This window comes from Tetranychus urticae, chromosome 3 (assembly GCF_039701765.1).
Source record: "Tetranychus urticae isolate SD_2017Ah chromosome 3, NJAU_TeUrti_SD_1.0, whole genome shotgun sequence".
NCBI lineage: Eukaryota > Metazoa > Arthropoda > Arachnida > Trombidiformes > Tetranychidae > Tetranychus > Tetranychus urticae.
The window spans coordinates 7,164,300-7,178,401 of record NC_142960.1 but is presented as its reverse complement, the minus strand read 5'-3'; the positions used below and the strand labels follow the sequence as shown (position 1 = coordinate 7,178,401).

Here is a 14,102-nt window from a genome sequence, read left to right as displayed (position 1 = left end):
AGTCGGCGCTTTTACGTCTTTCAATATCAATAAAGTCCCTAGTTTCCGCTTCCTCACAATCTTGATTCCTAATGTGTTGTGTTTGTGATAAAATTAATTAATTAGATTGATTTTGTTGTTTAAAATCCAACCTTATTGATTTTACATCTTTCTCAAAATGGTAAGTTATTATTAATTCCATTTGCGTTACTTCAATGCCTTTTGAGCCATATTAACATATCTGATTTGCTGTTTCTTTCAATCCGCAGACTTGTAAGCGTAGAAATAATGGTCGATCTAAACATGGACGAGGACATGTTGATCCAGTTAGGTGTGACAACTGTGCTCGATGTGTTCCAAAGGACAAAGCTATTAAGAAGTTTGTGGTTAGGAACATTGTTGAGGCTGCCGCCGTTAGAGATATTACTGATGCCTCCGTATATGAAACTTATCCCTTACCAAAATTATATGCTAAAATTTATTATTGTGTCTCCTGTGCTATCCACAGTAAAATTGTGAGAAACAGAAGCAAGGAAGATCGGAAAATCCGAACTCCACCACCACGATTTTCTGGAGCTAGACCTGGACCAAAAGAAGGAGCTAACGCTAACCGTACTGGAGCCAAGTAAACATCCACAAGTAATTGTAGTAGCGGTTAAATTAATAAAATGACTTGTTTCTAATATGCTTTATCAAATTTTGATTTCTATTCGTGGTCGATTAAGCATTTATATCAAATCTCATATTTCTCTTATTTCTCATTTGTGACAGATTGTTCATCAATATTGTTAGATTAATCATCAATTTGCTGTTTAAAATATTTAATTTGATTTATTTGAATTTAGTTTCAAACTTGCTCTTTAAATTTGTGCTTATGTCTTAAAAAGTATTCCCCGTAACAACAAGTAACTTTAGTATCAGCTACTACAGCTGCTATCTACTCTCAGAGTATCTTCATCAATCTCCAAGAATGCAGTTAATTTTGACATAGGCATTGTAGTATAAAGCTTCAAGTATTTCCTCATCACCAAAGATTGAATTTGTTGAAAACACGAAGTTGTTGATTCCAGGGATCGATTCGCACTGGAGTTTCACCTGAAATATCTGGTTCAACAATGGTTACGACTGGAGATAAGAATTTTGGACAAGCAAATCTGAATGCAGCTTCAAACTCTTTCAGATCCGCACGTTGCATTTTGCTCATTGAGTCACCAAACTTTTCTTGTAATACTGACAGAATACTTTCATCGATTCTTTGAGGATGCAAGACCAGGCAAATATTGAGTGAAGCATATGCAATGGGTTGGTTATCCTGAATCGGCGAATACCTGGGAAAATCTCAACTGTCCTGCATTAATTGCTGAATTTGAAGAAGGCAGATTGAAAAAAAGAAACGAGATCAGCTTCGCCAGACTAGAGGAAGACCACAGTCACCAGTAAAGAAAGTGCTTGTTTAAAGGATTGGTGAATGGACGGGGGACCGATATTTCATAATAATGTCATTCACATTGCTTGAAAATTTTAAATTCGATTCGTATTCGCCTTCTAAACAGAATTTCTTTGGGTGTGATTCCATACAAGATTACTCATTTCATCTGGTTCGACAATAGTTACGACTGGAGATGAAATTTTTTGGACAAGCAAACCTGAATGCAGCTTCAAACTCCAATCCAGTCTTTGATGTATTTGCATTTCTTAATGCCATTTTTAATTATTATTGATTATTTACTGGAAAGTTTAAAAAATTTGATACCAGAGGAATTAGCGCTGTCTGTAATTCAAACTTGGCTTTCAAACAATGCAAAAATGGACAATTTCTCCTGTTGAATGGGACTTCGGAGCAACCTTACTTTGGAATTGATAACAATGGAATTACTGAAGAAATCATGAGAGTCGCAAGAAATTACCTCTTCTATCAAATCTGTCAATTGAGTGGAAGCCATGCATTACAAATTTGATGACCAAGTATGACAAATAGACCAATCGTTGACTGCTGATCAATTCTGTCGTATATATCATCCAACATACTTATGGTTCAATTAATTGATAAATAATTCGTCGAATGGAAAACAAAATTTTGATTTGAGTCAAGCTTTCACTCCTACACGAAACATAGTAGTTATGAGGCAGTTTGGTGGTTCATCAGGAGTAAACAAATTTTAATAATATACGAAGCCAGAAAAAAAAGACTAAGCAAGGTTCACTTTTTCAACTCAAACCATGAAAAGATCAACATTTTTTTCATGTTGCTTTGTGTATGCAAATTTTACCCAAATCATCAACCTTGTTAATGTCATTTGTTGCCCTTTTTTAATATACAATTCACCAAATATACAAAGGAATGAAATGGAAACAAATATCATGTTGTCATAATAAATCATGACAAGGTTTAATTTGATATTATTTAAACGTAAACACTAAAATGAAGCAAAAGCAAAGCTGAGTTTTTGTGCAGCAAAAGTGTTGTATTTACTGATTTTTCAGGTTCATTTCAAATCAGAGTAAATTTATTTGACAATATTTTGCCTTTAAAAGTGTCAAATTTGCTCAACCATTTTGACAATTGATTTTCAATTAGATTGGCTGACAAACCATTTCAATGAATGCACAATATTGAGACTATCTTCAATATAAAAAAAAGCTGTTCAACTGATGATATTTTTTTGCCGTCTCCCCTTCAATTATTTACACTGGATATAATGACAACACAAATTAACCTTTAATTAAATTGTACCTCTCAATTAACTGAATAATATCCCAATTTAATAGTAATTTATGTAGATCCATCAGTTTTTTTCTCTCTTTCCATCCAATTTCATCTCATCCCTCTCCACTCCCAGTGTGTGTTTGATTGATTGATAAACAACAAAACATTATTACCATTTTATGTCTATTGTTATTTGCTTTATTTGGCTTTTCATTTTATCGATTTTCAATTAACAATCTGTATCCAGTCAAAATACTAATCTGTTTTTGCTGTTGTTCATGTTTGTGTTATATATAAATATATATTGTTGCTAAAAGAAACATTTCAAGCTCAGAGGGAAGAGAGAAATTTTGTCTTCGTTTTCACCCAAAAATTCAGTTAAATTGACTATTATCTAGGATGACAATAGAATGACAATTGATTACTTGAACAGTTATCATTATTATACTCATCTTGACCATTGTAAAACTTCAACTTTCCTCTTGTTCCAGATGACCAAGTCAAAACAAATGATAATCCCAATTATTTGGCGACAATCAAACATTTCATCCTTAAATCCTGTGAGAGGAACCACAAGTTTATATATTTGTAATGGATATAAAAAAAGAAGCGAGAAAATCAAATATCAATAAACTAAACTTTAACACAAAACAAAATGGACAAACAATTTCAATCTTTTCCTTTAACATTGAATCAATATTTTTTACAATCAAATTATCAAATTTACCAAAATATTGAACAACCATCTGAATTGGTGAAACAAAATGAAACTGAAAAGCCATCGATTCCATACAAACTCAAGTTTACATTTCTGTTTAATCAAAGCCAATTTCAATTCATCTATCAATGAATAATTGTTTCCGTAACATTAACATGTTTAATGGTTTCTATTGAAATTACAATGACAACAATCGATGTTAAATTTCAATGTAAATGTTGAGACTTTGAAAGCTAAACATTAACAATTTATGCTTTTCAAGTTACACTTTTCGTGAGGAAAATTAATCAATGATCTTGTTAATTGTAACAATTGTGATTGATGATTGTAACCACAAAAGGACGAGATAATTAATAGGAACAAAATTGAAATAATAAATTACAAAATAGCTGTTCATTTGCATTAGATGTTAATAAAATTATAATTTACTTATCACACTGTATTTGGTGCAATCTCACAATTTAATTATCATCTTTACCCATTGTATCCTTTAATATATTGGGATTATTAACACAGTCAAATAACAGGGAAACAATTGAAGAGTAACAGTTAATTTGATTAAAGTTAATAATAACAAGATTAAAACAATTAGATTGTAATCTGACAAGAAGTAGAGCAACGAAAAAAAAGAGTCTCCAAAATGAGCTTAACTTGAAGGAGTGAAAACAATCTTGACACAAATCTTTAATTTTCATATCAAGAGATGAATTTAATTATGAAAGTTGTTCAAGATTATCATGAAAGGATTACAAATGATTAGACTTTTAAATGGAATCATGGAAACTGCTAATTCGACAATTTGATGATTGCGATCATCATTGTGACCAACAGGATAAGTCAACATTGATTTTTCCTTTTCTTCATTTCACTTTGTATTGCTTATTGATTGACTATCGATTACCAAGTGAATATCACAAATTTTTCGTCTCATATTACATCTTTAACTGTCTTTACCAACATGATCATCATGATAAACATTTGTTCAAATTCATCTTTGGTTTCATCTTTTGGGTAAAAATAATTTGTTTGTTTACCATTAACCATGTCACAATGAACGATTCCTGATGAAACATTACCAATTACAATTATTTCCTTCCTTAATATCTATTGATGAGATTGGGTCCACATTAAGATCTTAACATGAAAACAAGAAAAGTAAAACAACGAAAAAAAAGGTTTCTAAATGAATTTGAAAATGGATAGAAAAATATATTCACATGATTTTTACATAATTTATCCAAACTAAATGAATACATGAGAATGAAAAATGTCACAGAATATTAACATTAAACATAAATTCAGCCCAGATGATGATGAATATGAGAGTGATGATAAGTGAAAGGGAAAAAAGTGGAAAAGATAAGTAAAAAGAGAGAAAAAAGTAAATGTGAATATAAAATTGAATGATGATGAATAAATGATAAGATGATGCTGAGTCAAGCAAATGATGGTTCCAAATATGCTTTTCACATGGAAAAGAAGATAAAAAGATGAAGAATGGGAAGAGATGAGAAGAGACGAGAAGAGAAGAAGAAAAAAAGAGAAGCAAAAGGTTGGCTTTTTTTTGTTTTCCCAAACAGTGAAAGAAGAAACAAGGTTTGACTTGCTATTGACTGGGAATGGATAACAGGGAATGAAAATCATGATTCATGAAGTTGAGTTGGTGAAACATAAGGATAAAAGTGTAAGTGTGCTTCAGGAATGATGAATAGCAAATAATATGAAATGGATTGTGCATCTTATTCAGCCTTTTTCTGTTCAATGTTGATGTAAAAACAAAATGATAACCAAAAGGCAATATCAAATGTTAAAACTGAATTGACATTGATTTGCTTCTTCAACTTACAGGCAATATTATTTCAACTGATTCTCAGTTCGAGTTTACCCTTTCATCTTGTTCTCACCCATCTCTGGACTTGTTTTTGCTTCTTCTTCTTCTTCTCACTGAATAACACCTTGGAAAGGAAAGCAAATAAAACCAATAATAACATGATAAAGGAATTTGAAAATGGATTGCAACAAATCTGAACAATCTAAATATACTTAGGAATGAAAGGAAGAGAGAAATCTAAAATTTTGCTTTTTTCGTTTCTTCTCTTCACCCAAAAAAACCTTAATCCATCGTTTTGTAAACAAAATTGAATGATGAGAGGAATGATGAGAATGGTTAACATCTCATGCTTATCTTCATTTCGAACTGAATTCACTTTTTTCCTTTTCAATTCTCTCATGAGCTGGTAAAGTTGAAACATGAACAAAGACAACAAGACGAAACAAAATAACAAACACAAAATCTGTAAGTTTAATTTTTATCGTGAAAAACAACAACATGATGGAAAGAACATGAAAATGAACAAAAAAAACGCAAATATACTTGGAATTGAAGATTGAGATGAAGATGATGAAAAACTAAATATATCAACAAATCTATTCCCTTGACTAAGCTGATTTAAATTGGATTTACTTTTACTATTTACTCTCATTTCCAACATTATTAAGTTAATATTAAGTTTTAATGGTAACTTTGTAAACAGAAAAGGATTAATTCTCAACTGATTACAACCAATTTATTCAGAAAATTGAAAACAGATTTACAGTTGATATTCAATGAGATAAGTAAAGCAAAACTATGCAAATTTTGGCCAATTTTTAGTCTTTCATTCGATTCAATTTCTTCCAATAAAAATATTACAATTTTTGTCAATTTTTTCTTCTTCTGATCAGATTTTATCGCCTCTTAATTGAGAATTAAAACGATATCATTAATCGAAAAGGGAATTTAATTTGATTCTAATTTTGGTTACAAATTAAGTCAGATTCGAGATCAATCAAAACTGACTTGAAAAAATGTTTTTTTTTCAAATTTACAGAAAATCGAAAAATCTTGACAAAAATTCATTCCACGATCTCGATTTTTTCAGTGATTCCAGTCGACCCATCAGCATATTATGCTTGAAAATTAGAAAACTTTTGAACTTTGTATTACATCGAATATTAAGAATATCAAGCAAACGGTTTCGAATTGAGGAAAATTTGAGTTTCGAAGATTTTTTGAGTTTCATTCAATTAGGACGAAACTTTCATCTTTTGATGCATCCACTGCGACAATCGTACACCATCTTTGCCAAAGTCTTTAACTTCGTTCATCTTTCAAATTTTGTGCAAATCTTTTTGTCGAATCCAGACTTTTGAAACATCTTTGAAATTCTTGCTGTGCTCATAGGAAACCTCAATGAGTTACTTCTTAAAGATACAGAGAATTCCTTGAAATAATCATTTCTTTGCATTCAGCCTTCAGTGCTTCATCTTTGCTCAGTCGCTGACGAGTTCTGAGAAAAGCAAATCAAATTTAGTAAAGAGTGACTTCTAAGTTAGACGAAGTTCTTGATAAACGACCCTAGCCAAGAAAACCAACGATTCCGTCGGTAGAATCAAATAGAATAAAGAATGTTCTTGCCTTTCGAAAAAATAGTTACTGTTTATATTCAGCTTTCATTGAGAAATAGATTCTTCGATAATTGAAGTACAAAAGAAGTGAAAATCAAGAGTAAAGTCCGCTTGACTCGAAGCAAACACTTGAATGCGTTACATGAATGGATCTCTTGAACTGCTGTTACTGAATCTAAATGAACAGAATGTCAGCTTTATTTGAGTTTCTTTTTGTTCATTTCATCATTCCCGAGTCTCGATTCCCCTTTTCGAGTCAAACACATCTAAATAAGATAATTAATGGTTGTGAAATGGATCGAGATGTTAAATTAATTGATTGGTAAAATGGAAAAGTAAAGGTCAAGATAAATGACCAAGAGAAGAGAGGGAAAAGCTAAAGCTAAAACTGGTGTGAATGAATGAGGAAAAGGGATGAAAATGAATGAATGAGTGAGGAAAGAAGTGAGAAGAAGAAGAAGGAACATGATATTAGGTTATTTATTGAAACAATGATAATGATTATCATTACTGTAAAGATGAAAAATAGATGAGTTATTTGATTCATTTAGCCATTACAAGATAATATTAACGTTGGTTACCAAAAATTGATAACATTATTATGATATTATTATTATATTATCATCACTGGGAATGCAACTCGTTCGAGTTATAAAAGTTTATCTTTTTTGAAACTTTTCCTCTTCTTTTATGACTTTTATTGCGCTAAGATAAAAGTGAATGTTGGCATCATTTTTGGCTACTTTTTTTATCACCTTTCATCATTATTTTTACGTTTCCAAAGCGTTAACAGAATGAACAAATCTAGGGATTGAACTGGAAAAGAAAATGAAAAGAGAGAAAAAAAAGTTCCAATGATCATTATTCACAAGTTACAGATTGTTGTAAATTATAATGATAATGATAATGAGATAATTTTAGATTAGGAGTGAAAAGAATGGAATTGATTTCAGTTTTCATCGAGATTCTCTTTTCAAATTTAGATTTCTTTTTCCATTCAGATTTCATGATTGATGAGTTACATGGTTAAATTATGATTGGTTTAGTGGTTACAACGAAAAAGGCAAAAGATGGAAAAGTAAATTTAAAACGTAATTCTTTCTTCTCTTTGCTCATCCATTTGATCATCCTTTTCCTTTCCATGTTTCCAGTTGCTTTCATGATCATTTCTTTCCATGTAAGATGAAAGTTGAAAAAAGTTGAAATTTAAATTTATTCCTTTTCTCTCAATGAGTTGATAAAAACAAATAGAGTTTATAATAAAATTATGAGCTTTCATTTCTCATGCCATTTAAAGGGTGATTTGTTTGTTTCTTGTTTCAAATTCATCAATTCAGAATCAAGAGTTTCATGGCAAAAAAAGAAAAGGAAAAATTGAAGAATATTTTTCAATATAAAATTACTTTTTATTTGTTGATATCATTTTACAAGTTTTGTCTGGTTCCATTGCGGGTTACCTCAAGGGTTTCAAGTGAAGATGACAAAAAATTAATTCCATTTGAATCAATGAATCATCATGAAAGTAAATTCAATTCAATTCAATTTTAAATGTCAAATTGGAAAAGGAGAAAATCTAGAAAAAGGAAAAATTTCGCCCAAAAGTAAAGGTAAAAATGAGAAAAGAAACAGCAAAGAACTGGAAATGTTTGGTTATTGATAATGAATTTACATGGGAAAAGTTATCAGGAAAAGAAAAGAAAGTAATCAAGATTGAAAGGAAAAGTAATTTAATCATTCAAGCCTGGCTGAACAATTGATCAGAAAATACTGAGCAAACCTTGGATTTTAGTTGATGATTAAAGATGATGTTAATGAAAATGCATCGGAATTCAATGTTGCTGCAGTAAAATGTAATCACAAGGAAAGGTGTTTCATGGTGGAAGAGGAAAAAACATTGAACTTATCATTCAATTTTCACTTTGAAACAATCAAGAGTAACTTAATTAACAATTGCTGGTCAAAGTTGAATCTTTATTTGGCCACGTTTACATCATCATCTTGTTGCGATTAGGATTTTCTGGTCCCATTTCAATTCTCATTTTTACACCATTTTAGGTGTAATTTAATTTAGCTAATGTTAACTTGATATGGAAAGGGAAGAGACGAAAGAAAAGGTGAAAAACTGAAAGCTTCAATTGTTCAATGATGAAAGTTCATTGAAACTTTTCTTCATCCTCTCTAATTATCTCGCCATCCTAACAGATGAAATCATCTTTTTTCCTCCTTTTTTCACTTGATCATCATCATCATCACCCACATGATAACCACACCCAGAACTTTTCCATTGATTCTTTCATAATGATTCCATAATGACATTGAAGTAATCATCATTACTCAGTCGCTCATATTTCACCATTCAAGCCATGTTTCTGCCATGGAATTTAGTTCAGGAAATGAATACATTAAACTGTGAACTTGATTAAATGAAATGTTAATGTTTCATCTTTTGCCTGATCAACGATTCTCATGTAAAACAATCTGAAAGGAAAGACCAAAAAAAGTGGAAAAGACATTAATGAGTTTACTCTTTTTTTGCCTCATTTTTACTCGCTTTTTGAAAAGGTAATTTGAAAAAAAAGAACTTTTCTTTTCTCTTTAAATGACCTTTTCTGGGCAATCATTTTTTTTCCTTCTCGCTCTGCATTTCTGTGAAACATGAAATTTCATTTTTTTTGTCTCCGGTTAAGGTTACTCAAGGTTTACTTGAAACATTAGCATAAAGCTTTACTTGGGTTTTGGGTTAAAGTTGAAAGTGATATTTGAAACAATTTAATGGCTGATAATCTAATAGAGTATAAAAAAGAGACTTTTCATGAAGCTAATATTGAACTTTGAAATGGCTTCATGAGGTGCACCATTTCACATAACATTTTCTTGTTTCTCTTTTCTTTCCCTTCTGTGATAAAATCACTGAGAAGTGAAAGGGAAACAAGGCCAAGTTAATAATAATAGCAATAAAATAATATTATTTATGATTAAAAAGGGAGTGAAAAAAGTGGTTAAATTGATGAATCCAATGAAAATGTAAATATTACATGGAAATAATAGCCATAATTATTGAGTTGATACTTTCAATTTTTTGGATAATTTTTGTTCTTCTCAACACAAATTCATCCAAAATTTTCATCCATTTTAATTAATAATGAACTCGATCTCATTCAATGGAATCGTTTTTTTGAATCGAAATGAAGCCTTTATGAGTCTCTCATTTCTGATGAAGTGTCGAGTGAATGAATAAATTTTATGAATTTCAACACAATAATTTGAATTTGGAACTGATAACTTCGGAAAAGAATTCATAAAATTTGAATAAAATAAATTCGAGTCAAGAATAAACAAAATAAACAGAAAAAAACTGACGAAAATCAGCTTAAACTAATAGTTGATCGATTAGAACTTTCATGAAATTCCAAATCAATTTCATTTCGAACAAAATTTTGAACATTTTCTTCATTAAACTAAATTCTGTATTTGAAAAGCTCAACTGGAAACTTCGAAAAACGAAATTGGAATTTTCCTGAATTTGTCCAGAATTTATTTCAACATGAAACGACAAATTCATATTAAACGAGTCTGGAAACTGAAAAAACAAAATTCTCATATCGATAGTAATGAACATTATCTTGAAAAGTCTACATTTTTTGACTAACCTTATGTTTATCTAGCAAGAAGAAAACCAGGATAAAATCAACATTTCAATTCTTTCCATTGAATATTGAATTTCATGATTAATTTAATCACAAACTGAATATGAAAACAACTTGTAATATCATTTATGTGAACAATATTTACTTTTTGTGTCTCTTCTTTTTTTCTGTTATCACAAAAGGAGGCCAAAAATGTTGTTATTTTGTTGTTATTATTTTTATCCATTTTGCAGATTTCACTCCCAGTGAAGAGAAGAAGAAACTTCTTATAAAATATGATTTTTCTCTCTTCTCTTTCTCTCTTCTTTCACCAAAATCTTTCTTGGTTATTCAAAAGGTTTACCCAACCAATGAATGTTTATGTAGAGATAAACAAATTTTGTTTCCTTGTACCTTTCTTGTTCAGTTTTTTAATCATCATTATCTAATACTTTATCATCATGTACACTCATCTATTCAAGATATCATCATGTCTGTTCAGACCTTTTCTGCCTTCATGAGTAGTTTGTTCAACAGAGGAAAAGTTATCCTTTTCAAATCTCAATTTGTTCAACATGAAATTCAATTAGAATTTATTGAAATTTTCCTTTTTCTCCCTGTCACTTTCAAGAAGATTTTCATTGAAACCTTGCAAAATGAAGAATCAAAAATTAATTAAAAAAACGAGATTCAATTGGAAATTCAATTTACCATTCAAGTCAATCCAATCCAATTTAAAGTCTAATTCAATTTATCAATTTTCTGCTCAATTTTCATTTCAACCTTTTCATTTTAAGTTCAGCCAAGAGATTTATCATCGAATCGAATAACAGAAAAAAAGAATTTTTTGATTAAAAAACAAATATTCAGTGTTTATCGAGAAGTTAATCTTGTTTACTGAAAGTGATCAGTAAAGGTTAGAGAATGCAAATTATAGCAATGAATCTGATTAAATTGCAACCTTGTTTGATCAGATTGGAGTAAAGAAGGAAAGAAGAAGAAGAGACAAGAAGAGAAAAGTTCAATTGTCACGGAAATTGATCGGAAATAACAGGCAAAGGTCAGGTAATTGGAATCCTGAGGAGAGAAGAGAAAAAAGTGAAAAAAAAGAAAATGCCAAAAATGAATAAAAATGGAGAAGAAAAGAAGATGATGAAGGAGAAGATGAAGATATGTATAAAAATTGCATTCCATTGAGTCAATTGTTATTACCTATTGAATAATGAGCTTTGATGAGGAAAAATAAAGAAGAGAAATGATTGAAGATGAAAAGGAAATCGATTGTAACATTGACTCTGTATAAATGAACTTACAACGGTTCAATTGTTCTGCCAGTTTCATCCATTATCATCATTCCTCTTCTTCATCTTCTTCACCTTTCATCATCTTTAGATTAACTCTGAACCTTTCTCGAACAATTTCAGCTTCTCATTGAAACTCCCCTGAAAACCTATCAATATTGAACAATTAATAAGCAAAACTCTTTTGCCCATCAATTTGATTAATTTGATTCTCATTTAACATTCTTAATCTTTTCCATTTTTTCTCCTTTTTTTTCTTCTTCTTCTTTTCACATATTTTTCCTCTGCCAACATTTATCATTCCATGAAGGCGAAAATGAAAGTTAAATGAAAATAATCTGATATGGAAAGGAAGAAAAGAATAATGTTTCCCTCTTTCATTGCCTGTAAGAATTGAACTTTTATTCGTTTAACCTTTAATGAATATTTACTCCTCAATCTGATCTCTTTTTTTCTTCTTCTTCTCTTTATCTTCCTTTCAACGATTCACAATGATAATGAAATGAACAGAATAACTGATGAAAACTGGCGAGGAACAGAGGAAAAGAAGAACAAAAAAAATTGCTGATAAATTATTATTATTATTCCAATCTGATAACCTTTCAAGAATCGACTTTGAGATGAAACTCTTTTCATCTTTAAACATCAATTTCAGGCAACATTGTCTTTTGAAATTGTTAAGGTAACAACAAATTATTGGTACAATTTTCACTCTTCCAGAGACAATAACAGCTGTTGCCATGAAATGTTCATCTTAATGATCATCATTTTGTTTTTACTTTTGAAACAATTTCTCCATGAAAAGAAGGCCAATTTCACCCCTTTCAAGATTCCTTTGAATATTTGTTTCCTTCTGTGTCACCTTTTTGCTTCCATTTTTTTTTTGTTGATTCACTTTTTGCCATCCAATGGAATCGTTAACAGTCTCCAGTTTTTTGGAGTAACAAAAATGTTATTCCACTTTGTTCCAATCGATTCAAGTTCTACTCTTTGGTTCATCATGAGTCTGCGATTTACTATTTTTTGTTTCATGTTTCAGCCAAACTACACTTTTCCCACTTTCATTATCTCGATCCTTTGTCACCTTAATCAATTAGATAAGAAACTTTGTCAACTCAGCTTCAACTGGTTTACATTTTTGCAAGTTAATTATTATTGAACCGGTGATTAGTTGATTGATCAAGTTTCTCATTGAAAGCATTTCCTTCAAATTGAAATTTAATATTGGAAAAAAGACGAAATTCAAATTGAATCTGTAAATGGTTTGGTTTACCTTTTACTGGATCAATTGAAATTTGATTACCTGAAATGACAGATTGAACCTGCCAAGTGAAATGTCAATCCAATAATAATGATAAACATTGACTTGTTCACTTTTCAACGTTTCACTATCAGTTAGAAATTCCCAGTTCAATTGAATGGATCAACATGATTATATGGAGAATGAGATGGAAAAGAAAGTTGAAAATTATTGCATCCAATGGAAATCAGCCTTTTGCTTCTTCGTTTCACCCAAATTCAATCAATTGTCAGTTGATGATTTAAGAAAAGTTTATCAAATGTAAATTCAATTTATCAATGGAAATAAATTTCCCAAGAAATTGCTTCAATTTATCAAAAAAAGATATCAAAAAACTCGACATCATCATTGATGAAAAACCAGAAACCAGATTTTTCCATTTAAACACAGTTTCCATCATTTCAATTTAAATGCTATTATAATTTTTAAAAAGTTGATATAAAAGGAAAAACCGCCGAAATTCACAATCCATTTGATAAATGATCGTAATTATTGAGTCTTGAAATAAGATTATGAACTTTGCTACGAACAAAAAAAGTAGAAAATTGTTGGCCATCGTCTGAAGATGAAACCCAAACGAATTTCTTAATTTTGCTGTTTTTCGAAGTTCAATGTTGATTTCGATGGCTCAAGTCGAAGATGACCGTTCTGAACAAACGTCTCAGATGCCGTTACGATTGGACTTGCTTCATCTTTTCAGTGAATCGAAATGATTTTAATGATTGAAATGAGTTTGAGATCTTTGCTTTTCCAATCAATGAAACTAATGAGATGAGGCAAGACTTACAATTTTTAGTCAATATTGTTCATGGTTCAGGAAAATGAATGTAAAGTTATCAAATAACAATCTAGAGAATCCAATGAGCGGTTCATTTGGATCAACCTAACAAAACCAGATTCAATGTTCGATTAATACTCTCTAGTCAATCATTCAAATGTGTCGAGAACCTACTCATATTGAACCTGATTATTCAACTTAATGGGTTGATCAGAAAGAGACAAATTTTGGGTTCGAATCTTTTGG

General features: G+C 30.4%; 1 protein-coding gene across 1 annotated transcript; it reads left to right on the top strand.

The window, feature by feature from the left end:
* The first annotated feature begins 66 nt into the window (after positions 1 to 66).
* Positions 67 to 662, top strand: RpS26 (ribosomal protein S26). Its single transcript, XM_015934625.2, has 2 exons — positions 67 to 160; positions 249 to 662. Exons 1-2 carry the CDS (start codon positions 158 to 160, stop codon positions 606 to 608), a joined length of 363 nt encoding a protein of 120 aa, XP_015790111.1. The 5' UTR covers positions 67 to 157; the 3' UTR covers positions 609 to 662.
* The last annotated feature ends 13,440 nt before the right edge of the window (positions 663 to 14,102 follow it).